Source organism: Gigantopelta aegis, chromosome 9, assembly GCF_016097555.1.
Source record: "Gigantopelta aegis isolate Gae_Host chromosome 9, Gae_host_genome, whole genome shotgun sequence".
NCBI classification, from domain to species: domain Eukaryota; kingdom Metazoa; phylum Mollusca; class Gastropoda; order Neomphalida; family Peltospiridae; genus Gigantopelta; species Gigantopelta aegis.
In genome coordinates this window covers 38,445,052-38,471,096 of record NC_054707.1, presented here as the reverse complement: position 1 = coordinate 38,471,096, position 26,045 = coordinate 38,445,052, and the positions used below count along the sequence as shown (strand labels likewise).

General features: G+C 37.9%; 1 protein-coding gene across 4 annotated transcripts; it reads right to left on the bottom strand.

Moving 5' to 3' along the window:
- Nucleotides 1-265: 265 nt before the first annotated feature.
- LOC121380887 (dual specificity protein phosphatase 3-like) lies at nt 266-6,896 on the bottom strand. Of its 4 annotated transcripts, none has more exons than XM_041509898.1 (4): nt 6,784-6,896; nt 5,344-5,516; nt 3,952-4,175; nt 266-1,915 (listed from the first exon to the last, which is right to left on the bottom strand). In XM_041509898.1, exons 2-4 carry the CDS (start codon nt 5,493-5,495, stop codon nt 1,722-1,724), a joined length of 570 nt encoding a protein of 189 aa, XP_041365832.1. In that variant the 5' UTR covers nt 5,496-5,516; nt 6,784-6,896; the 3' UTR covers nt 266-1,721. The 4 variants fall into 4 exon arrangements, with proteins under 4 accessions (XP_041365832.1, XP_041365831.1, XP_041365830.1 ...); XM_041509897.1 differs by lacking the exon at nt 6,784-6,896 and adding an exon at nt 6,474-6,685; XM_041509896.1 differs by lacking the exon at nt 6,784-6,896 and adding an exon at nt 6,478-6,684.
- Between the last annotated feature and the right edge of the window lie 19,149 nt (nt 6,897-26,045).

Genomic DNA, 26,045 nt, shown 5'->3' with positions numbered 1-26,045 from the left:
CGTCGTGGTTAGGCCATCGGTCTACAGGCTGGTAGGTACTGGGTTCAGATCCCAGTCAAGGCATGGGATTTTTGATCCAGATACCTACTCCAAACCCAGAGTGAGTGCTCCGCAAGGCTCAATGGGTAGGTGTAAACCACTTGCACCGACCAGTGATCCATAACTGGTTCAACAAAGGCCATGGTTTGTGCTATCCTGCCTGTGGGAAGCGCAAATAAAAGATCCCTTGCAACCTGTCATAAAAGAGTAGCCTATGTGGCGACAGCGGGTTTCCTCTAAAAAAAACAGTGTCAGAATGACCATATGTTTGACGTCCAATAGCCGATGATAAGATAAAAAAATCAATGTGCTCTAGTGGCATCGTTAAATAAAATAAACTTTACCAGTATTTCATGGGCATATGCCGAGGGTGCACACACCTCACCCCAAACTTTAAAAAAAAATCTTGTGACCATATAATCAATATGTTATTTTAAGAAATAATATCTTGAGCAAGTGCAAATACAATGTATGTATAATGCATGTCAGTATACTCTGAAACATTGTAGGTACCTTTTTTTTATAAATTGTGGTCATTCACTATAAAAATACTGCATATACCCTTGAATTTAGTGTAGCGTATTTTAAAATCTTAGGAAACTGATTGTTTGTTTATATGAATTGTATTTGAATAACAAATACAATTCTAATCATCTAGAAGTTTTTCACTCGAATTTTAGAATGTAAAGGTAAAGGTTTGTGTGAATTTGAAGTATACCCTTGAATTTAGTGTAGTGTATTTTAAAATCTTAGGAAACTGATTGTTTGTTTATATGAATTATATGTGAATAACAAATACAATTCTAATCATCTAGAAGTTTTTCACTTGAATTTTAGAATGTAAAGGTAAAGGTTTGTGTGAATTTGAAGTTGCCTAGTTGCATAACCACCATGAGAACAGAATGATATTGTGCCCTGTAACCCCTCGCCCTTAGAGCGAATGAGAAAGAAAAAAGGGGGTTATGCTGCTAGTTTCCAATATAACGGGAAGCACCCCGCACTTGTTTCATACACAATACTAGCTGATGCATTGATACTATAGCTTGTTCAAATTAAATTACAGGAAGGGAAGCCTACTGGCCAGATGAAACACTTTATGACAAGTCCTGTCGCATATCTTAACAATAACAGCCGTGATCTTATTTAATGCGATACTCAAAGTTAAGTGCACTTCGAACATTGACCAGTGTTGAGAGACAAAACCCAACACTTTTAATATAAAACAACACTTTTAATATAAAACCCAACACTTTTAATATAAAACCACTAACACAGCTGTATTACTATAGACCTTATATTATACCTGTGTATATACTATATATATTATACTATATATTATGCTATATATTATTTGTAATCATCAAAGGTATTTTCACAAAAAGTGTGGCAGTAAGATGCAGAGGGCCACTTCACAACTATAGTTTTCAACTTCTCTGCACACTTACTGGGTCATCTTACATGGGAATTCCACAGTTGCATGCACTATACCAAACACTGTCTATTGCACTAATACTGCATTTGAGAATGACCTACATTGTTCATAATATCTAAATGAAATCAAAGAATTGCAAATCGCAGGGAAAAACAAAGTTTAAATATTACAAAAATATACAAGAGATATCCTCGATATTAAAGCGTTAAACTCTGATGTGACCACCATGCCGTTGCGACCAGTATCTTGTTTATCTCTCTTTGACTAGCACTTTGTTCAGGTCACACAACTGCTGCAGAAATCCATCGTTTGGACATACATCTCTGTGATTGTGAACCAGTCGAAGAGCGTCTCTCACATCCATTTGTTTTTTAATCATCAAATAAGCGATGACCAGTGTAGCAGATCTACTCACACCTTGAACACAGTGAACAAGCACTTTGCCTGAAATAACACAAAACAAAAAAAAAAATTTATTAACAACATGCTGCATACATACACACTGGTATATTAAAGACTGTGGTATGTACTGTCTTGTCCGAAGGGAAATGCACATAAAAGATGCCTTGCAACTAATGAAAAAATGTACGTTCTCTCTCATTAACTATATGCAGTGCCGGATTTATAAGGGGACAAAGGGGTCAATTGCCCCACGCCCACCTGCCAGAAAGGCCCCCCAGACTAAGGACTTCCTTTATAAAAAAAAATGTAATAATTATAAAATTAGTAATTTAATTTCTATGTTGAGGGCCCCCAAACCTGAAGTGCCTCTGGCCCCTGCCCCGGACCCGCCAACCATATATGTCTGATGCCTGTGTAGAGTTTTGGGGGTCAAAACCCCTCCCTGCTCAAGCAGATTTTCTTTTCTTTTTTCAATACATTTTCTGGAACAACATTATTTGACCTCCCTCTAAACTTTGCTTCCTACTTTCCAATGAGATATGTATAAATGAAGTCATAATTGACAGTTAACTGACAGACATTTCTTTGATTTGATGACTTCTTTTCAACTTAACCTAAACTGAAGGAGAAAGAAGGAAGATGATATTCAGGCCTCACGTGAGGTCAAAATCATAGAGCAAAGTCACTTCTGTCTCTCTCAAACTTTAGTGAGGATGAAGTTTTTAACAGCAGGGAGACTTGAATTTTTAATCAAAAAAAAAAAAAAACCACAAAAAGAAATTATCTTAATACAGGTGCAACTTTTACAATCTGTATTTTAATTTTTATTATTATTATTATCGTCTGTAGGGCCTACTGCTAACTAATGGATATGTGCTCTGTTTTTTTAAAATCACCTTTCTACATGTCGCCTTCTTTAGAAATAATGAAATGTAATTGAACAGCTCTAATTTAACTGTTTAGAATTCATTCTTTCACAAGTTTGTATTCTCATTTCATTTAATAACTACTCCATGGAGAGTATTGACCTAGTAGATTAATCTACCATGGTCAAGCTTAGATTACCAAGAGGCAATTAAATGCATTCCACAGTCACAGTTTCTTAATTGATACACTGTGAAGTTGTCAGACTGAATGGGTACTAGTATCCGTGATGGTGTGAAAATTGCTTATCTGCTGCACCTTGTCACTGTTGTTTAATGTAAAAAAATATGTTTATAGAATTGACAGTGGTCGCTTAACACGGGCACTTTAGCGACTTGAGAGTCCAGTTTAGGTGGCTGCTGAGTGTGTAGGACAGGTTACCTTTTATTATGAATGCATATACATTAAAAATACACTAGGACAGGTTTGCTTGTATTATTTTATAATTTCGACATCTGTTTTGTAAGTTGAATTTATTCATTATGACAAAGTCTACTTAAAACTAGCTAATTACTCCTTGCATTTTTTTTATGTCGAGGTCTGCTGCTCCAAACGAATATTTTTTTTTCCAATGTATTTTCCGATGAAGCATGACACAAACTCCCTTAAAAAATTCATTCGCCATAGTCTAGATCCCCACCCTTGTACAATTTCCACCACATTCACCTGACAATACGCTTCAACAGTCAGTAGCACGTTTAGGCAATCTATTAGTGCCAGACACGGGTGTTGTCTGAGCTTGATAGTCTACAGGTATCTGTGAGCATGTTGTATGATTTTGTGGTGCCAGTCTTTCTTCAAACTCTCAGACACTTCACATTTAATTATTATCTATGAATAGGTGTTACTCGAGTTCTTCACCATTCATCCGTGATGTGTACATTGCAAGTGATGATTATTTCTAAAAAGGGGACACAGATTTCGCCTTACGGTGACTGGCACGGCGAAGTCAGGCTGGTCAGAGCGAAGTTTGGGCTCACTTCACCCGGTCGCATGAACCCTGGACATTACGTGACCAGACAAGGATACCCTGGAGCTGTTGGGGCCTTTGGACCAGTCTACTTTAAAAGGGGGAAAATGCCAAAGGTCAGAGATCAGGTTAAATATTCACAAAAAGTGAAAACAATCCAAGTGTTCTCCATACAGCTTATTACCTCCACTCTGTAGGGCCTCATCAATGAAATCAGCGGATGACTGGAAGTAGGGAGTGAGGTCAAAGTTCATGTGGTCGACTGCTGGCACACCGAGAAACGTGACGTGAATCCTCTTGTAGCGTGACGGGTCTGTCTGAGAGTGGAGCGGCGTGTCTCCGTGAGCGGCATTCACTACGTGTGTGATTCCCACACGCTTTAGCTGAATCAGGTCCTTGGCAAAATCTCTGCATGGGAAAAACAAAGTACTGGTATATATTGATGGAAAGAAGTGAGGAAAATCATGGTATTCATTAAAAGATGGTGATGCGTAAACTGGAGGTCATGGTATCCTTGAAGTTATAACTCCAACAGAGCTCATAATAAGGTTATAGAGGTCATAACAAGATTACAAGGTCATAATCATGTAGAGGTCATAACAAGATTACAAGGTCATAATCCCAGAGGTCATAACGATTACTAGGTCATAATCCCATAGAGGTCATAACAAGATTACAAGGTCATGACCCTCTTAGAGGTGCCCAGTTTAGATGTATCCCCCTTTAGTAAATGTCAGCAGACTCTACTGAGTAGAGTATTAATTTCATTTTAACTTGACTTCCCTGCTTATATCCAATTACAGTTCAAGCATGCTGTCATGGGCATACAACTTGAGGCTAATCCAGGACAATGGACAGTGGTTTGTGACAGAGAAGACGGTGCATTATGTGGCCTTACATCTACCCCACTGAGAAATGAAAAAACTCACTCTGGGTGGAAGCCTGTACCAGGATATGAACCCAGTACCCACCGGTCTTAAGTCTGATGTTTTAACCACTACACCACTGAGGCTGGTAATGAAGAGGCCCCAAACTGAACAATATACTGCTGTAGTTTGTCTTTTATTCTATGGGAGTACATGTATTGTTTTCACCATTAAACAAAGTTTCTTTTGTTTAACGGCACCACTAGAGCACATTGATTTATTAATCATTGGCTATTAGATGTCAAACACTGGGTAATTTGGACATATAGTCCTCTACATTTTACCATTAGTAGCAAGGGATCTTTAATATGCACCATCCCACAGACAAGATGGCATATACCACAGCCGTTGGTCTAGGATCAATCCCCGTCATTGGTCCCCATTTCTCATTCCAGCCAGTGCACCATGACTAGTATATCAAAGACAATGCTACATGTATGTGCTATCCTGCATATAAAAGATCCCTTGCTATTTACGGTAAAATGTAGCAGATTTCCTCTCTAAGCCTACTTTATGTCAGAATTACCAAATGTTTAACATCCAATAGCCAATGATAAATTAATTAACATGGTGTCCTTAAGTAAAACAAACTTTAACTTTTTTCAAGAACAGTAGTGAAATCATGATTTTCTTCTTCTAATTCTACTCACTCTTCTCCGACATAAATGCCTGGATAAACTTCATCATAAGGAGTGTTAGGAAGAAGTGTATATTGCCCAGAAGCAGCAGTCATTATATTAGTCAGTTCCTCTGCTGTACAGAGTCCACAACTGGAGTCCTCCGTGTCACCACTGGCTGCCATCACAGCTAGGCACCCGGTTCACTGGAATGTATGAAGTAATCCGAGAATAACTTATTGTATACGGTATATTACATGCACATCGAATACAAGAATAAATATAACAATGTTACAGCTGCCTAATGTTATTAATGTCAAGATGCTAGTTTTTACTGAAAAGAACAAAATCATAGATTCTAATTCACTCTGCATATAATGCAAAATTTGATTGGCTATTTTAATCAAAGCCATTTGCGGCAGTAAAACCAGGGCCCCGTTCCACAAAAGAATTGTAGCTAAGGTTAATTGTAGTGACTTAGGTGAATTTTACAACTGGCACCGTAAACTTTACAGCCGTTCCATAAAGCAGTCGATATCGTCCTCGTGTGAAAACCTCCCCGGTTCCTACCAAAACATCCCCGGTCACACATAACACCAACAACGCATACACAATAATTATTTGAGAGAATTGGAATCAAATTCAGTGTCATTTCACCCTATTCAATCCCTGAATGCCATTAGACCTATACATCAATATTTTTCTTCCAACAATCTTTTTCCCCGTGCCATTATGCCATTTCTAATGAAAATGTGATTGTTAGCAGTTTTGAGGATTTAATGCCCAATAAGAATATCCATGTTAAATCAAAGAGACCACTAAATCTCACTTATAACAACTAATTAAGAATTCCACTCACTAGCACCAAACATCAGAGACAAGACATTTAAAATTTGATTGCTATCCGATTTGAGGATTTAATGCCCAATAAGGCTAATTCTTTGATGTTTTCACCTACCCCGTTTACTTGTTTATTTAACGCACAGCCTCCTTCGTACGCGGGGACGATATGACGCGGGGACGTTATGGTCCTTCGTATGTGGGGACGATTTGACGCGAGGGCGATTTGACGCGGGGGCGTTATGACTGGTCACCGTCGTAAGTGCCCCTTTAATGATTAAAATATTCTTTTAATACGAAGAGTTAAATAATGAATTGGTTACCGACTTTTCGGAACATCTCAGATGTATTCATTGGTATCGGACATCCATGAAGTAACTTTGCCAGTTTATTTGCTGAGCGATAATTGCCGAATGCATAAGACATGAGAGTTATCTCCCGTATTTTCGTGTAAAGGTATTATCGATGCTGTACAATGCAGCAAAGGGGTAGATGCCAACAAAACAAGTTGGCACAACTATTTTAACCATGATGTGTGACGAAAATACGATTGATACTTCTCTGTTAAAGCCCATCGCCACAAACGGCATACATTTTTAAAATCATATTTCAACACGGTTACAAAAAACTCACCAAATGGCAACAGTATTGGAAAGGACCGTCAAGAACGGATTCGATTTGCAGTGACCACTTCACACCTGGGGATTGGCACCAAAACTTTTGTTAAAGAACTGGTCTGTTCCAAGCCTGTACCACCCCCCCACCTCACCCCCCCCCCCCCCCCCCCACCTCACCCCCCCACCCCCCCCCCCCACCCCCATCGCCACAAACGGCATACATTTTTAAAATCATATTTCAACACGGTTACAAAAAACTCACCAAATGGCAACAGTATTGGAAAGGACCGTCAAGAACGGATTCGATTTGCAGTGACCACTTCACACCTGGGGATTGGCACCAAAACTTTTGTTAAAGAACTGGTCTGTTCCAAGCCTGTACCCCCCCCCCCCCCCCCCCCCCCCCCCCCCCCCCCCCCCCCCCCCCCCCCCCCCGTTCAGCCTATTTGCAGCCCGGAGCCCGAACGTTGCCCGGAGACAATAACAAAGCCCGAATGTTAATGCCGAGGTGTAGGCTACATTGTTCATATTTGGCACAAAGATGCACTTCAACACGATGTATTGATATATGTTTAAAAAATAATTTGCTAGGGATCACTATTTAGGGTGGTATTATATTTTTCGGCATGGGTATCACACAAAAACTAAAAATGGCATGTATTCGAGGACATGTTTATTTCCTGAATTTCATTGCTGTATACCAAATTTGAACAGCAAAGAAGCAGACCCCCAAAAATGGAGGTTTCAGAATGTTACTCCAAGTCATGAAAATGTCCCAAACAGTTCAATTACCAGCAGCAACAATTGTCAGTAGCTTGTGTGTGACCCACGTGATGCAATCACAGCCTGGCAACGGCGTCTCATGCTTCCAATGCGTTTCTGGATGGCTGCCATCTCAAGATTGTTCCACTCTTCAGTGAGGGCATTTGCCAGTTCCACGAGAGTTGTTGGTTGGACAGGACGTCGCGAAATCGCCACCTGTAGCAAGTTCCAAACATGCTCGATCGGGTTCAGATCAGGTGAGCGTGCTGGCCATTCCATATGGACGATTGTCTCCTGCTGGAGGTAGTCCTCAACCACCCTGGCACGGTGAGGTCGAGCGTTGTCGTCCATGAGGATGAACTAGGGTCCGATTGCACCAGCGTACGGTCTGACGTAGACGTCCAGGATCTCATCCCTGTAGTCTACGCCGGTCATCATGCCTCTCATCACGATGTGCAGGTCTGTTCTTCCACCTCTGCTGATACCACCCCACACCATGATGGAGCCTCCACCATAGTGGTCATGTTTGGAGATGTTGGCATCTTGAAATCGCTCCCCACGTCTTCTCCACACTCGAGCACGTCGATCTGTAAAGTCAAGACAGTACCTTGACTCATCGGTGAAGAGTACAGGATCCCAATCGTTATCAATGAAGTTGACGTGATCTTGTGCCCAGTCCAGACGCGCCTGTTTGTGAAGTCGGGTCAAGGGAATGCGAATGCATGCTCTCCTAGACCGAAGACCACTCTGCCGAAGACGATTACGAACTGTTGGCGTGGACATGTTAACGCCACCAGCATGGCGCTGGGTAGCTGAGCCATACGTCTGGAAGCGATTCCATGCTCTGCTTATCACACTTTGGCTCACACCAAAGACGTTGGCAACCCTACGCTGTGAAGACCCACATTCTAGCATGCCCATGGTCCTGGCCAATTCTTCGGTGGTCAACCGACGACGCTGACGTTGAGGCGGCATTGAGGACCTCAAATGCGGTAAATTTTCTCGAAACTGCTGCTAACCTTTCAATAACATGTGTACGACGACGCTGTCTCAGCAAGCCAGTACAGAGGTTGTCAAGTTGCACGTGCATACCGTGACCTCAAAGGCGCATGGTGATCACTCAAGCGTGTGATTGAGGCCCTAGTGGGCTAACCCATTTAATGTAAATAGATATATTTCAATATGGGGTCAATGAATAATTTTATTCTACAAAAATGGTATGATCCTTAGCAAATTTTGAGTAGTATACAATAGATTGATTTATCAAATTTCAGAAAGACCGAGATAGAAGGGGAAGAGAGTGATACACGTGTAGTGGAGAGAGAGGGAAAGTTGGTTGAATTTTATGGATTTGACAGAACGCAGTGTCCTGGCTAGGAACATTACTTCATTCCTGGTTAGGGACATGATGTCATTCTGGTGAACATGTACTATGCATGCAAGATTTTGTATCACACATGTTCAATAAAATATTTTTTATATTGCACCGTCAGAATTATCATGGGACAGAACCACATACCATGTTTTGCCGTGTTATTTATTGCATAAGTTTATAGTGCACAAGCATATTATACCATCGCCTATTTATGTTGTTAGTCTACAATTGTGAAGGATGTTGAAGCCCGTGAATATTTGGGATGGTTTAGCCTAGGCTTGTTAGATGACCTAGCCTAGGATTGTTAGATGACCTGGCCTACGATTGTTAGATGACCTGGCCTAGGATTATTAGATGACCTGGCCTACGATTGTTAGATGACCTGGGCTAGGATTGTCAGATGACCTGGGCTAGGATTGTCAGATGACCTAGGCTAAGATTGTTAGATGGCCTGGCCTAGGATTGTTAGATGACCTCACCTAGGATTGTTAGATGACCTCACTTAGGATTCTTAGATGACCTAACCTAGGATTGTTAGATGACCTATTATAATATTGATACCATATAAAACTATGGAGTAATGAGTAAGAGTGATAGCTCTACTTAAACGGTGTGGTCTGCATTTGCAGTCACAAAAAATAAAAATGCTAAGGCATCATTAAAACATTCATTTATTAAAAAACCCAACCACAATCCCGCCTCCCTCCTCCCCCCCTCAAAAAAAGAAGAAAGAACTTCAACATTTTCAAATCTCTTTAAAACATACAAATCTTGTGTCATCTCAAATTGATTACTAATTATTTTAATTAATAAATTTGTGACTAAAATTAATGTTGTAGCCATATTTACATGTCATCATGGACAGTGAGGACACAAATTCCAATAATCGTTTTACATGTACTACAACATGAGGTGAACAAAGACAGACAACGAAACCTGGTGATTAATTCTGCAAGTAAACTGTAATCAAAACCATGTAAACCTTTCATTCCAATTAATATATAATCTATCTTCTAACAAGGAAGTAACCATCAAAACGATAAACTAAACTAAACAAAGAAACACACCTGAATTAAAAATTTTGGCCTCAAAGCCTTTTTCTAGAAGAGTTAATAAATCTCACTGATTTTTTGTTGTTTTGTTTTGTTTAACACCACCACTAGAGCACACTGATTTAATAATTATCGGCTATTGGATGTCCAACATTTGGTAATCTGACATACAGTCTTAACGAGGTATGTGCTATCCTGTCTGTGGGATGATACATATAAAAAGATCAGATGCTACTAATGGAAAAATGTAGCGAGTTTTCAAAATTACCAAATGTTGTCAAATAGTTGATGATTAATAAATCAATGTGCTCTAGTGGTGTCATTAAACAAAACAAACGTTAACTTTTTTAATTATGTGGCTAGGAAATAAATATAAAATGTCCACTTTATAATAACATTACCCACCCTTCGGTCAGGGCTGACTATTAATAAATATAATGTAGCTGAATACATGGAGTCATTCAACAATTATATAACACAAACTCTGGAATTTTTAATATCTCTCTTTCCATCTCCCACATAAAGGCCACTAATGTAATTTGACCAATACTATTAGATTTTCTGTTTGGTTTGGTAATTAATACTATATGTAGATAGAAAATCATCTGATAAAGAATCAAATTGCAATGACTGGCTGCATTTTACTTTATAAATGAAAATCATATAATAGGTTTGAAAATATGGTGATACCTATGTTGTATTTGATCATTTGTGGACATTAAAACTGGCTTTACTGTCACAAATGAATACATGTACAGGTAGTATGAAATATACAAATGTGAAGCAAACATTTATTTTAAAATATTACTTCCAAGACATTGAAAACTATCATTTAAATTGTACCAGCTTTGGTTGAAATCTACTTTGTGGAACTTGAGAACAAGTAAAAAATCTCTTGGCCAATCAGAAGCTAGGGCAAGCATGTTAGATTTCGAAACATAGCGAAAAGTTTGTTTGTTTGTTTTGTTTTGTTTATTAATCATCAGCTATTGGCAATTTTGCCAGTCATAGAGAGGAAACCAGCTACATTTTTCCATTAATAGTAAGGGATCTATATATGCACCATCCCACAAACAGGATAGCACATACCACTGCCTTTGATATACCAGTCATGGTTCACTGGCTGGAAAGAGAAATAGCCCAATGGGCCCACTGACAGGGATTGATCCTAGACTGACCGTGCATCAGGTGAGCACTTTACCACTGTGCTATGTCCCGTCCCACATAGCGAAAAGTAACAACACTTAGTGCCATGAGGGAACTGTTTGTACCAAGTTTGCTTGAAATCTGCATGGTGAAACATGAGAACCATATTGGATTTCGAACTGGCCTGAAAAACAGCACTTGCAGGGCCGTGAGAGGATAACTGGGAGCACGGTTGGTTGAAATTTGCCTGGTGGAACTTGAAAAGATGTTGAAAATGTCTAGGTCAATCAGAGGCCAGCGTGGCCATCTTGGATTTTGAATCAAGCCGAAAAATAACAAAACTTGGTTAGAGTTTGCTTGACACCTGCCTGGTGGAACTTGAGAAGAAGTAAAAAAGGTCTCAGTCAGTCAAGTGGCCATCTTGGATTTTGAATTGGTCCTAAAAATAAACACTTGGTCATAGCCATGAGAGTATCATTTGGACCAAGTTTGGTCAACACCTGTCTCATGGAACTTGAGAAGAAGTTGAATATGTTTCAGCTAATCTGAGGCCAGGGCAGCTGTCTTGAGTTTGAATCGGTCCAGAAAATAACAAAACTTGGTCACAACCACGAGAGGATAATTAATTTTGGACTAAGTTTGTTTGAAATCTGCCCAGAGAAAAAGTCAAAAATATTAAAAGTTAATGGATGCTATCACATAAGATCCAATGGCCCTTTGGGCCAGATGAGCTAACAAGGTATATTACTCTTTTTTTTAAATTACTTATTATTATCTTTTTTCTTCTTTTAATTTTTATTGTATTATACAGATATTAAATTATTTATTGTCTATATTGATGTAGTTTTGATATTCAGCTATGTATACATAGATTATGTCAAGTAACCCCTAATAAATAGTTAATTTTGAGTCACACAGCATACATGTACATATATGTAATTGAAATATACATGTGTAGTAGGTTGTTTCTGGTAAGATGATGGTTTCTGACTGATTAAGTACATGCATATCAGGCCCATACGCAGGATTTTTAATGGGTGGGTGCCAATTGCTTGTGATGGGACCAACAACAGCCATGGGCTAAGACTCAAATTTCTTTCAGACTAAATCGCAATAAGTAAAGATATTCCAGAAATCAAACACACACACACACACACACACACACATATATATATAAACACACACAAAACCAAAACTGAACAATTTATGTTTATTTCACTTGTGTTACATGCTGAACACTATCATTGGAATGTGAGTAGTATAGTGATGGATTACTAGTGTTTATTTATTTATATGGCTTCACATTTTAAAGGCAGCGACCCATCCAGCAGTACTTATCTGAAAAGATTAAGTTTACTCGGGGATACTTGAATAAACAAGGGTGGTAGAATTATTTATTAAGATATCTAGGTGTTATATAACAAACAAAGCAAACTGTATACACAATGTTTTACTGACGAAACTGTATCCCTCAACATTTTGGGACAGTGATAATGTCATGCCAAGGGCATATGCCCCATTTGCCCCCATTATAATCCGCTATCCCATATAAAAGATCCCTTGCTACCGGTAAAATGTAGCAGATTTCCTCTCTAATCAGAATTACCAAATGTTTAACATCCAATAACGGATGATAAATAAATTAATATGGTGCCCTTAAGCCAAACAAACTTTAACTTTTTTCATGATCTTCTTCTTCTAATTCTACTCACTCTTCTCCGACATAAATGCCTGGATAAACTTCATCGTAAGGAGTGTCAGGAAGCAGTGTGAATCCCCCAGAGGCAGCAGTTATTATATCAGTCAGTTCCTCTGCTGTACAGAGTCCACGACTGGAATCCTCCATGTCACCACTGGCTGCCATCACAGCTAGGCACCCGGTTCACTGGAATGTATGAAGTAATCCAAGAATAACATATTGTATACGGTATATTACATGCACATCTAATACAAGAATAAATATAGCAATGTTATAGTTGCTTAAGTTAATGTTATTAATACCAACATGCTAGTTTTTTACATAAAGAACAAAATCATAGATTCTAATTCACTCTGCATATAATGCAAACTTTGATTGGCTATTTTAATCAAAGCCATTTGCGGCAGTAAAACCAGGGCCCCGTTCCACGAAAGAATTGTAGCTAAGGTTAATTGTAGTGACTTAGGGCCTACGGTGAATTTTACAACTGGCACCATAAACTTTAAATTACAGCAGTTCCACAAAGCAACCTTACTACGGTAGTCGTAAGTGCCCCTTTAATGATTAAAATATTCTTTATGAACAAGTATGAATTAGTTAAATTATGAATTGGTTACCGACTTTTCGGAACATCTATGATGTATTCACTGGTATTGGACATCCATGAAGTAACTTAGTCAGTTTACTTGCTAAGCGATAATTGCCGAATGCATAAGACATGAGAGTTATCTCCTGTATTTTCGTGTAAAGGTATTTGGTATATATATATATTAGATCCATTTTTATACAAAAAGTTAGTATCCTTCTTAGAAAAAGACCAAATCATCATTTAACTGCCATTTGACAGCTACTCCAGTGGCTTACAACTGCCTCGTACCTATTGTAAATTTTCACAGTAATTTACGACGAAAGTAAGCTACGCTGCGTTGTGGAACGGGCTGGTGATCGTAGAACAAAGTTAAGAAGGCGATAGTAGGCACTTACGGCGATAGTAATGCTAAGATTGCCTCATGGAATGGGACCCAGTATTCTAATTCAACACATTTGTAAGAACGAATCTGATTGGATTTCTACTAAAAATTTCAGGTGGTAAAAACACCAATATACTGGTCGCAGATTTTCTGGCAGAAATACGTCAAAGACAAGGGTTAAGCAAAGAACAGGGTTGTTTTGTAATGACGTCATAAAGACAATTTCTGTAGCGTTCATATTATGTACAGAAGTCGTTAAATACTGAGACGTGTTTATGTTAGAAATGAACATATTATTCTTTATTAGTTGTTATCTAATCAGATTCAATATGTCAAATTACACATCTATGTTCGAGCCGCTAACTGTTCGACCACCCATCGTCAGTTAAGGGCCTGCTACACGATATGATAAAATCGGACCGAGTGACTCGTATCGTGTAGCAGGCCCTTTAGGCTAATGGGTTGCCTAATGACGTCACCAGCCAGTGACGTTTAGGGGAGACAGGGGCACAGTGGGCCATTTTTAGTTGTTTTGCCAATTACAACTGACTGGTGCAACATTCACCCACAAATAAAAAAATTAAAATATTGGCCCACTGTGCCCCGGGTGCGGGGTACAATGGGCCAAATGGCGGGGTACAGTGGGTCAGGCATTAAGTGAATAAAAAGGCAACGTTTCTGAATTTATCAAAAAGACAAGACCAGCAACACCAATTCTTTCCAGCACACAGTAAATAGTAACTTGGAACTTGACATCTCTGAAATGAATCTTGTTCAGGATGTTTCCATATGGGGAAAGATCAACAGGAAATAGTAAGTAACGTTTTCCCTGCTCAGTTGGATTTGGCAGCTTTGCCACCATGTCCTTTGACTCCACATCAGATATATCATCCACAGGAGGAAACCTGAAAGCATAGAACTTCTGCGAGGCCCGCCTGAGAAACATCATCTCATACTCAGTTTCATCGTCTACGACAATTATGTCCTGCACTTGTCCAACATACCATACCTCTCTTTTCTTCGCTGTCGTAAACCTAGCCAGTGCGAAATCATCTTTCCTGAGACTAGCAATATTTCCCAGAACTAGTTCCTCACATGGTTCCACTTCGCTTCCTTGGTCTGAGGTAGGTGTTTTTTCATTAATGTCACGTACTTTTCGTTTCGCATTGACAGCTTCTTCATCATCAGAAATGTCATCGATGGTCTTTCTTTTCGCCTTGGCTTTTCCTCTGGGCTTACCGCTGTCCTTTTAGTGGCCAACCTTTTGTTTTGTTCCTTCAACATCTTTTCTTTGACTGGAGTTGCTGTTAGGATAAGTGTCTGACCTCGTTTCCTTCCTCCTTTAGTTTTACGAGGTGGTGCCTTTGGGAGAGGTGAAACCATCTCTGGACGAATCAGTTTGGATTGCACATGCAGACTTGCATCTAAATCAGCAGAGGAACTCGAAAGTATAAGCTCAGCATCAGGGACAGCTGGACTGGAAGGCCCAGGTCGAGGTATTGGTGCATGACCAGGTCCAGCTTCATCTACCAAATGTTCATTCAAAGATCCTGGAATGTCATCTGGTCCGATGGTGCCTACCTCATCAGCAAATGGCACTTCTTCATGATCATTGACGTTGGACGGTGCAAACTCATCATCACGAAATACATGTCGATTGAATGGACTGATTCCTGCCATCCGAAACCCTGCTGTTATATTCTGAGGAGTAAACGCAAGAGGAAATGCTTCACCAACCAGTCCTGCAATATCATGAATTGTGATAGTCTTTCCAGGGTTGTTGTTCATAAATGCGTTAGCTGCTTGGCTGAAATAATGCTTAAACGGCCCATAAACCGTGAGGTCTAATAGTTGCAGCTTGTGGCTGCAATGTGGTGGGAAGGTTAGTAAAACTACTCCATTTTACCTTGCAAGGTCAATGATTTCGACTGGTATATGGCTATCGTAATTGTCCATCAGAAGGAGCACAGAGTGTTCCTTCGAGCATCGTGTAAATCTGATAAAGTGCTTCAGAAAGATTACAAAATTTTCTGTAGTCATCCATCCAGACTGGTGAGCGACTCGAATAGTTCCTGGAGGAGCACCTTTCAACATGACATCCTTGAAATGCACTCAGGGGAAAACGAGCATGGGCGGAATAGAATTACCAAAGGCATTAATAGCTGCCACCATGGTTATGAGTGTTCCACGTTCGGCAGACGTCACCTTTCCCACTTGTTTTTCCTTTTTCTGAGCAATAACTTTAATTTTACCCCATGTCCTGTACAGTTTTGACACCTGTCTCATCTAGGTTATACATGTCAGGAGCTGCAAACTGGTACTTTTTCATCACCGAATCAAGATTATCAAAGAATAAGCCAACGTTGTATTTATTAAAACTCGTAACAATGGACAGGCTAGTGGCATCCGGCCGACGCAATGAAAGTCTTAAATGGTGTTTCATGAAGAGGGAGAACCAGTCTACACCAGCACACTTGTTAACTTTCCAAGACTCTGGGACTTTGATTGTATTTGCCACAGCAAATTCGTACGCAAGACGCCTGGTCTGTACAGGTTCCAAACCATAGCACATGACTGAGGCTTTAACTAAGTATTCTTCCATCATAGCTTCTTGTTCTTCAGTGAGAACTCTGTTCACTGCATAGTTAGCAGAGAATCGTTCAATGGTCCCATCTTTTACTTTATTCACGTAACGTTGGAGTGTTGTCTGCTTAATGTTAAAGTCTTTTGCCACGGAACGCAGGCTATGACTCTCCATCACGACTTTGTGTACAGCAGCTCTCATTTCATCTTCTGGCGTCGTCCCAATCTTACGGCCTGCTGGTCTGAATCGAACCCTTTTAATTTCAGCTGATTGGCTACCAGTTTGCTACAACCCTGAAATTAAAACAAACATTTTGAGTATGAAGAATCCTACCATATAATATTGCCTACTGAGTCATTAATGTCTTCTAATGGCACTCTATTCTCGAGTCAATATGTTTAATTTTTGTTTTAAACATTGGGGCACAGTGGGCCACTGGTCCATTGTGCCCTATGGCTGGTGGCCCACAGTGCCCCGATTAGACTTGAAACAGCAAATCCAATATGGCCTCCAAAGAACAAGAAGATTACTTATGACAATTATGTTTAAAGGTAGTTTATTTATTACACTTATTAATGTAAATAACCAATCTTGTACATCTTTGGGTGTTTGGACACAAAATGATTTTATGCAACTTACCTGATTTTTACTTTGGACTGTTCAAAATACGTTTCTGCTGATAAAAAGAAAGAAAATTAAAACAAAGCCATGCTGTGTTCAGGCAAACTTGGGGAATACCTAGGGGAATTCCATGATGATGTCATCTTGGAATTCTCTTTAATTAGGAAGTAGTAAACTGCAAAGGCCCACTGTTCCCCGTGGCCCACTGTGCCCCTGTCTCCCCATATGCTTATTCTTACTAAAAATGTGACAATTTCCTATTTAAAATCAATCACACAAACAGTTTAATTTGAATAGGGATAACCCTACTGTGTTTTCCGATTTGCGGACGTGTATTGGTGCTTTTATGGTCACAAATGTACCGTTTTACTAATGCGTCGCCAATAAAACTAAATTTGCGACAGTAAAACCACAGATATACGTCCACAAATCGGAAAACACAGTAGGGTTATCCCCTAATTCTCAACCCGGCCCACCTCTGGTTTGTTTACTGGCCAAAAATTACTCCTTTTTTCTTCTTTTTTTTGCTCAAGTGTGCAATATTTTCAGGTTCTTGAAAATATACAGTCCCATCTAATGCTCTATAACTGTGATATGTATTATCTTGTACACAAAATGAATACCTAAAAAAGTGTATACAACTGAATCAGTTCTTGCTATTCCCAATTTTTCTTTTCTATAAAAGCCATCAGTTAATAAATAATTCACATATTGCTCAAATTTGTTATGATTTGAGTATTATGTAAAGTATTGGGCACTAACAATTAAGCCTCGGTAATTTAATTTTAACTCTGCTTGATGTAAATTGAATGTTTTTTAAGGGCCTCTGTAAATTGTTACATGTTGGCAGCATCCCAAACATTATTTTAATTTTTGTTTTAAACTGTCAACATTATGTCTTCAACTATATGACCCCAGAAGCTCGTGTGCAGAGGGGGTTTGCATGGAGAGGTTGAAACAAAGCAAATTTTCTTTTTTTAAAATATTTTCTGGGAAAGCACAACTCCCTAGAAATTTCACTTGCCATACCCACCCTGCATAAATTCCTGCTCATGTGCCTGCCTTTGTAAATAACCAAATAGTTCATATCTACATGTACTAAAATATGGGGGTGGGGTGGTGGGGGTCCATTGCAAAATCTATGAAGGTTGACATATTGTAGGCTATGAATGTAGGGTAGTTAATTGTAGCCTAGAACTGTCAGCATGCTTGTTAAGGATATTCTATCCAAGGATTGTTAGAGATAAATAACATAGTATTTTCTCTGTTGTAATTTGAATATTATGATGATCTAAATTATATATCTACACAGAGCAGAGTGAAAAGTGTTTTGACAAATTGTGACAGTTTCCATCCACGAATTGTTATCACATTTTTCGTCTGCAAGAGAACTGCCACTCCCCAGAACACTGAATCCTTACTCCATCTGTAGGAATACATGTGTGAAGGTTTTTTCTGGTAATAGATTGATTGATCAAATTTGAGAAAAACCGAGATAGAGGGGGGTGAGAGTGAGAGTAAAAGTAAGAGAGTAACAGAGAGAGAGAGAGAGAGAGAGAGAGAGAGAGAGAGAGCGAGAGAGAGACAGAGAGACAGAGACACAGAGTCAGAGTCTGTAGAAAGACAGCTATAGATCACAATCACTGGGATACACGTGTAGTGGAGAGAGAGGGAAAGTTGGTTGAATTTTATGGATTTGTTTTAGTCTAGAATTGTTAGATGACCTAGCCTAGGATTGTTAGATGACCTGGCCTAGGATTTTTAGATGACCTGACCTAGGATTGTTAGATAACCTGGCCTATGGTTGTCAGATGACCTGGACTATGATTGTCAGATGACCTAGGCTAATATTGTTAGATGGCCTGGCCTACGATTGTTAGATGACCTAACCTACGATTGTTAGATGACCTGGGCTATGATTGCCAGATGACCTAGGCTAAGATTGTTTGATGGCCTGGCCTATGATTGTTTGATGCCTGGCCTATGATTGTTAGATGACCTCACCTATGATTGTTAGATGACCTCACCTATGATTGTTAGATGACCTCGCCTATGATTGTTAGATGACCTGGCCTATGATTGTTAGATGACCTCACCTAGGATTGTCAGATGACCTCATCTAGGATTGTTAGATGACCTAACCTAGGATTGTTAGATGACCTCACCGGATTGTTAGATGACCTATTATAATATTGATACCATATAAAACTATCGAGTAATGAGTAAGAGTGATAGCTCTACTTAAACGGTGTGGTCTGCATTTGCAGTCACAAAAAATAAAAATGCTAAGGCATCATTAAAACATTCATTTATTAAAAAACCCAACCACAACCCCGCCCCCCTCCCCCCCACAAAAAAAAAAGAACTTCAACTTTTTCAAATCTCTTTAAAACATACAAATATTGTGTCATGCCAAATTGATTACTAATTATTTTAATTAATAAATTTGTGACTAAACTTAATGTTGTAGACATATTTACATGTCATCATGGACAGTGAGGACACAAATTCCAATAATCGTTTTACATGTACTACAACGTGAGGTGAACAAAGACAGACAACGAAACCTGGTGATTAATAAATAATTTTAATTTTAATAATCATTCAATAAAACACACAATAAAATGTCACAATCAACATGTACCTAACCATTGCAAGCATACATGAACACGCAATTATAATAATAAACTTAGCACTAAAGATAAAATCATAATGGAACAATTCTGCAAGTAAACTGTAATCAAAACCATGTAAACCTTTCATTCCAATTAATATATAATCAATCTTCTAACAAGGAAGTAACCATCAAAACGGTAAACTAAACTAAACAAAGAAACACACCTGAATTAACATTTTTGGCCTCAAAGCCTTTTTCTAGAAGGGTTAATAAATCTCACTAATATTTTGTTGTTTTGTTTTGTTTAACGACACCACTAGAGCACACTGATTTAATAATTAACGGCTATTGGATGTCAAACATTTGGTAATCTGACATATAGTCTTAACAAGGTATGTGCTATCCTGTCTGTGGGATGATACATATAAAAAGATCAGTTGCTACTAATGGAAAAATGTAGTGAGTTTTTAAAACTACCAAATGTTGTCAAAGACGTAGTTGATGATGAATAAATCAATGTGCTCTAGTAGTGTCATTAAACAAAACAAACTCTAACTTGTTTAATTATGTGACTAGGAAATAAATATAAAATGTCCACTTTATAATAACTTTACCCACCCTTTGGTCAGGGCTGACTATTAATAAATATAATGTAGCTAAATACATGGAGTCATTCAACAATTATATAACATAAACTCTGGAATTTTTAATATCTCTCCTCCCATCTCCCACATAAAGGCCACTGATGTAATTTGACCAATAATATTAGATTTTCTGTTTGGTTTGGTAATTAATACTATATGTAGATAGAAAATCATCTGATAAAGAATCAAATTGCAATGACTGGCTGCATTTTACTTTATAAATGAAAATCATATAATAGGTTTGAAAATATGGTGATACCTATGTTGTATTTGATCATTTGTGGACATTAAAACTGGCTTTACTGTCACAAATGAATACATGTACAGGTAGTATGAAATATACAAATGTGAAGCAAACATATTTATTTTTAAATATTACTTCCAAGACATTGAAAACTATCATTTAAATTGTACCAGCTTTGGTTGAAATCTACTTTGTGGAACTTGATAACAAGTAAAAAATCTCTTGGCCAATCAGAAGCTAAGGCAAGCATGTTAGATTTTGAATCGTAGCGAAAAGTTTGTTTGTTTGTTTTGTTTTGTTTATTAATCATCAGCTATTGGTAATTTTGCCAGTCATAGAGAGGAAACCAGCTACATTTTTCCATTAATAGCAAGGGATCTTTTATATGCACCATCCCACAGACAGGCTAGCACATACTACAGCCTTTGATATACCAGTCGTGGTGCACTGGCTGGAAAGAGAAATAGCCCAATGGGCCCACTGACAGGGATTGATCCTAGACTGACCGTGCATCAGGTGAGCACTTTACCACTGTGCTATGTCCCGTCCCACATAGCGAAAAGTAACAACACTTAGTGCCATGAGGGAACTGTTTGTACCAAGTTTGCTTGAAATCTGCATGGTGAAACATGAGAGCCATATTGGATTTCGAACTGGCCTGAAAAACGGCACTTGCAGGGCCGTGAGACGATAACTGGGAGCACGGTTGGTTGAAATTTGCCTGGTGGAACTTGAAAAGACGTCGAAAATGTCTAGGTCAATCAGAGGCCAGCGTGGCTATCTTGGATTCTGAATCAAGCCGAAAAATAACAAAACTTGGTTAGAGCCATGAGAGGATCATTTGGACCAAGTTTGGTTGACACCTGCCTGGTGGAACTTGTGAAGAAGTAAAAAAGGTCTCAGACAAATAAGTGGCCAGGGTGGCCATCTTGGATTTTGAATTGGTCCTAAAAATAAACACTTGGTCATAGCCATGAGAGTATCATTTGGACCAAGTTTGGTCGACACCTGTCTCATGGAACTTGAGAAGAAGCTGAATAAGTTTCAGTTAATCTGAGGCCAGGCCATCTGTTTTGAGTTTGAATCGGTCCAGAAAATAACAAAACTTGGTCACAACCATGAGAGGATCATTTGGACTAAGTTTGTTTGAAATCTGCCCAGAGAAGTAGTCAGAAATATTAAAAGTTGATGGATGCTATCACAAAAGATCTCATGGCCCTTTGAGCCAGATGAGCTACATTTAACTAGGTATATTACTCTTTTTTAAATTACATATTATCTTTTTTCTTCTTTTTATTTTCATTGTATTATACAGATATAGAGGTTATTACCAGAGTGTTTTTCGGTATCATCAATATCATATATTAGGAATAAAAATTGTATTATGCGAGCCTCTGGCGAGCATAATACATTATTTTTATTCCTAATATATGATATTGACGATACTGAAATACACGAGGGTAATAATCTCTTTATCATATAAGCTCAAGCTTAATAAACGTGTTTTTGTAAACTGTACATGCAACTTTAATTCCAGTCCGCCATTACTAGATATTCAAATGACGTAAGAATATGTGGCACTGTATATTTTTGAATGGAAATGACGTCAAACTCGAATGATGTCATTTTGGATGTCCTTACATCAAAATAAAGTTACGCCTAACGTTTTTTGTTTTCTGACCGCTTATGTCAATCATGGAGTGTCACTCAAGTACGTTTGCTTAAATGTCAATAAACCTAGTGCCAAGACCTCGACTAATTTACATCTAATTTGCAAAGTTATCAAATTCTTAAAGTATGTGATCCGAAAAATATCACATACTTTGATTGCACTGAAAATGTATGATATTATATGATAAATTAAATTATTTATTGTCTATATTGATCTAGTTTTTATATTGAGCTATGTATACATAGATTATGTCAAGTAATCCCTAATAAATAGTGAATTGTGGGAGTCACACAGCATACATGTACATATATACATGTAATTGAAATATACATGTGTAGTAGGTTGTTTCTGGTAAGAGGATGGTTTCTGACTGATTAAGTACATGCATATATACATTTATGTACATATGGTAACAGAGGTTTTTTAAAAATAAAAATAAAATTATTTATCATGTAACATATATACATTTTACTGGACTTTGTATCAAATATCAACTGCCATACACAAAAATGACACAACTTAATCACAGGGTTGATTACATTCATAAAACAAACAGGTAACAAAAACTTAACATTTGATTCTTAATCATTTTCACGGGCTCTTTTTGTACAGATGATCATACACATTTTTTTTTTTAATTAAACAAAAACACTGTTTTCTGTAACATGTACAAACAACTTTCAAAATCACTCCTACTATTTTCAACCTTGATTTTGCTTTCACTGGGAAGATTTATTTTAATTCACTAAGCTGGTTTCAAAGATTGTTAACCAATTCAAATAGTACATGTAGTTGCTAATCAATTTTCAAATTGATTAGTAACTGTTGCTAATTAAATTTAAAACCCCAAAATGTTCCTGTTTTTTTCTATGATGCAATAAAGTAATCAAACATAATTATGTTAAACAAAACAGAATTCCTTCTGACTGAAAACTGCTAAAACAGTTCTTGGACAACTCACTCTGTGGCAGACATGGGCAGAGTTCAGCCAGACAGAGCAGAAAAAACATTCACTAGACTTTTCTTTTTAATATGTTTTTTATGTGTCGTTTCCAAAACAGCTGGCTAATCATTTGAACTGGTCCCAAAATATCAATATATGAGTTCTCGTATATATGGGCTTATGGCCTTACATACAATAAAATAAGCAAAATAACCACACTGAGAACCAGTCAAATTGTTTGCAAACAATAGCATTGCTGGCCGTCTCTGTACAATGGACCAGATTTTTGTTCAGGTGTACCGGGGTTTTGCTGGATTTTTTCTTTAAAAGTAGACTTTTTTTTTAAAGTAGACTTTTCACAGCAACATGAATGTTTTTTGTTTTTTGTACATCAATTCCAATAACACCCATCAAACTCACTCCACCCCTTCCAAGATGTGGTACGTGCCACATCCTAAATCAAATTTTTTGTCATATACGTATAGTCACACTGTCTTAGAATATAAACATTAGCCATATAAAATATACTGTTATACAGTATAAATATTAGTATTTGGAAGCAGTTGGAATTTCATCATTGTCAATTATCGGTTACAATCGATCAACTGATCAACTTTCGATTACACAACCAGTTAAAATCACATACAAACAAGTATTCCGAGAGTACTGCCAAAGCAATTCAATTCATTTCCGTGCTTATATCCAATTAAGGTTTAAGCACACTGTCCTGGGCACACACCTCGGCTATCTGGGCTGTCTGTCCAGGACAGTGGGTTAGTAGTTAGTGAGAGAGAAGAGGGTGTAGTGGGCTTACACCTACTCATTGAGTCGTTAAAACTCGTTCTGAGTGGGAGCCGGTACCGGGTATATGCGAACCCTGTGTCTACCAGCCGTATTTCTGATGGCTTAACCACGATGTCACCAAGGTCGGTACTGCTAAAGCAACACACATCCCCTACCTCAGTTCAAAGGCCATAACTTTGTGAAAAAATTGGTAAATTACCATGAAAGTCAAACTTTACCTGTAGCAGTACATGCTAAAGTTATATACAAAATTCCAGCTCCAGATTCTTGAGCACGTTTGGTTAAAAAATGTTCTCGTTTTTTGCATATTAAAAGCTAATGCTAGAATTTAGCATTGCATAATCAGTTACCATGTTAGAACTTATGCTAATTATCAGGAACATATTTTAAGTAATGACGTGACATGCTTGTTTCACAGGTTCTACAAGTTAGTACAACATGACAAATACTTTTGTTCGGCTGCGGGTGTTCAATTTTGTTTTCCTGATACGATTACAACATAATCATAAACGTTTAAAACACAAAAGATAATAAGGCATTATGAGTTGTCTCCCTTCGCGTAACAGGCTTTGAAATGATTTCAGGGTACAACCACCCGGAATCCTTGTTGACACTCTCAATATCCATACAGTTAACAACAAAAAACCCCAGTAATACCTTGCATAGTTATTTGTTAAACAAAAAAATCCAATATATTTTGAGGAATTTGATGTTATGTTATGTTATTAAACTCAAACTCAAAATGTGTGTGTACTTTATTTAAAACTTTGACTGCTAGTGTAATTTTAGTTTAATTATAAAACAAAGATCAAAAAGGTAACAAATTCGTTACACAGGTTTTTGACAGAGCATACGGGATTGTACGACCCTCCAAAATCTGTATTTCCTGAGGCGCAGATTTTGGAGGGGCATACAAATTCAATCCTATCAAAAACCCGCGTAACTAATAGTATATGGACAAATGGACTTGGTAGGGGACTACTAAGAAGAACTTTAATTATGAGGACCTAGCACCCATTGTCAAATTCACTGGGACAGACACTACAAATTGCTAATTTCACCTTAATTAAATAACTATTTAATATTCTGTTTTATTTTTGTATACATGAAAACAAACACCAAACCCAACATATTTACATCAATTCCATCAATTCCATCATCTAAACAAGTACAGATACATGTAACACAATCGATTATGAATTTTTATCACATGAGTAGAGCCAAACCCATCAATTTTAACAGGAGTATTAGACTGACGTATAGTAGATACACCATTATATAGTTATTAATAGAAGTACTATCCTGACATTTATTACGTACATACCTATTCAGTCTTACTATAGCGATAAAGACATTTTCAAAACATGTGATAAATTTATGTGATCTGGACCGAAACTTTTAAATGGGGAATTCCCTTTTTATTTTTACTGCAGTTAACGCCTTTTATTCACATCGTATTTGAAACATTACACAAAGCTGCCGCAGAGTATGATTCTTAACGTTAAGCAAATCCACGAAAGGAGTTTTGATCATAGATTTAACAAAAGTGTTGTTATGACGTTAAATTAAAAAACATTTTTGTAAAACATAAAAGAAGGTATGTAATAAATACAGAACTTCACATACGTTGTTTTCGTTTCCTATTTATAGCACTTGTTTATTTTGCGAAAGAACATACCACTCCATTGCTATACGGTCTTGTGGTATATATTCTTGGGCAAAATAAACTCGTCCAATAAATAGGAAGCAAAAACAACGTATGTGAAGTTCTGTATATATAGTGCATACTGTATGTCATAAACCTGGTAACAAGTATTCTTACCGATACGCACCTGTTGGTGAGAACACTATGAGTTAATTTTGATAACACATAGTTGTTTACACACGTACGTGTGTTAACAATTTCAAGACATATGACTGGCTGCTCCTAGGTGATGACCAGGTCACCAATGCCATATGTCCAATAAAAACAGCACGGTGGAAATCAATTACATTGTGACATATAGTTAACCTGGCAATCACGTGTCTGTGACGCGTAAGTCAGCTACATGTGCAATGGCTGTAAATAACTTTTAGTCGAAAAGATGTAAAATTTGCTTAAAACCTGTTTTTCTGAGGATATGTAAGAAATAGAATAATACATT

Excerpts from the sequence above, each read along its gene's own strand:
- LOC121380887 (XM_041509898.1), bottom strand. The coding sequence starts at position 5,495 with ATGGCAGCCAGTGGTGACACGGAGGACTCCAGTTGTGGACTCTGTACA. Across the intron at positions 4,176-5,343 it reads GGCATTTATGTCGGAGAAGA|AGATTTTGCCAAGGACCTGA; the intron begins GTGAGTAGAATT and ends TTTCCCATGCAG. Across the intron at positions 1,916-3,951 it reads TGAGGCCCTACAGAGTGGAG|GCAAAGTGCTTGTTCACTGT; the intron begins GTAATAAGCTGT and ends GTGTTATTTCAG.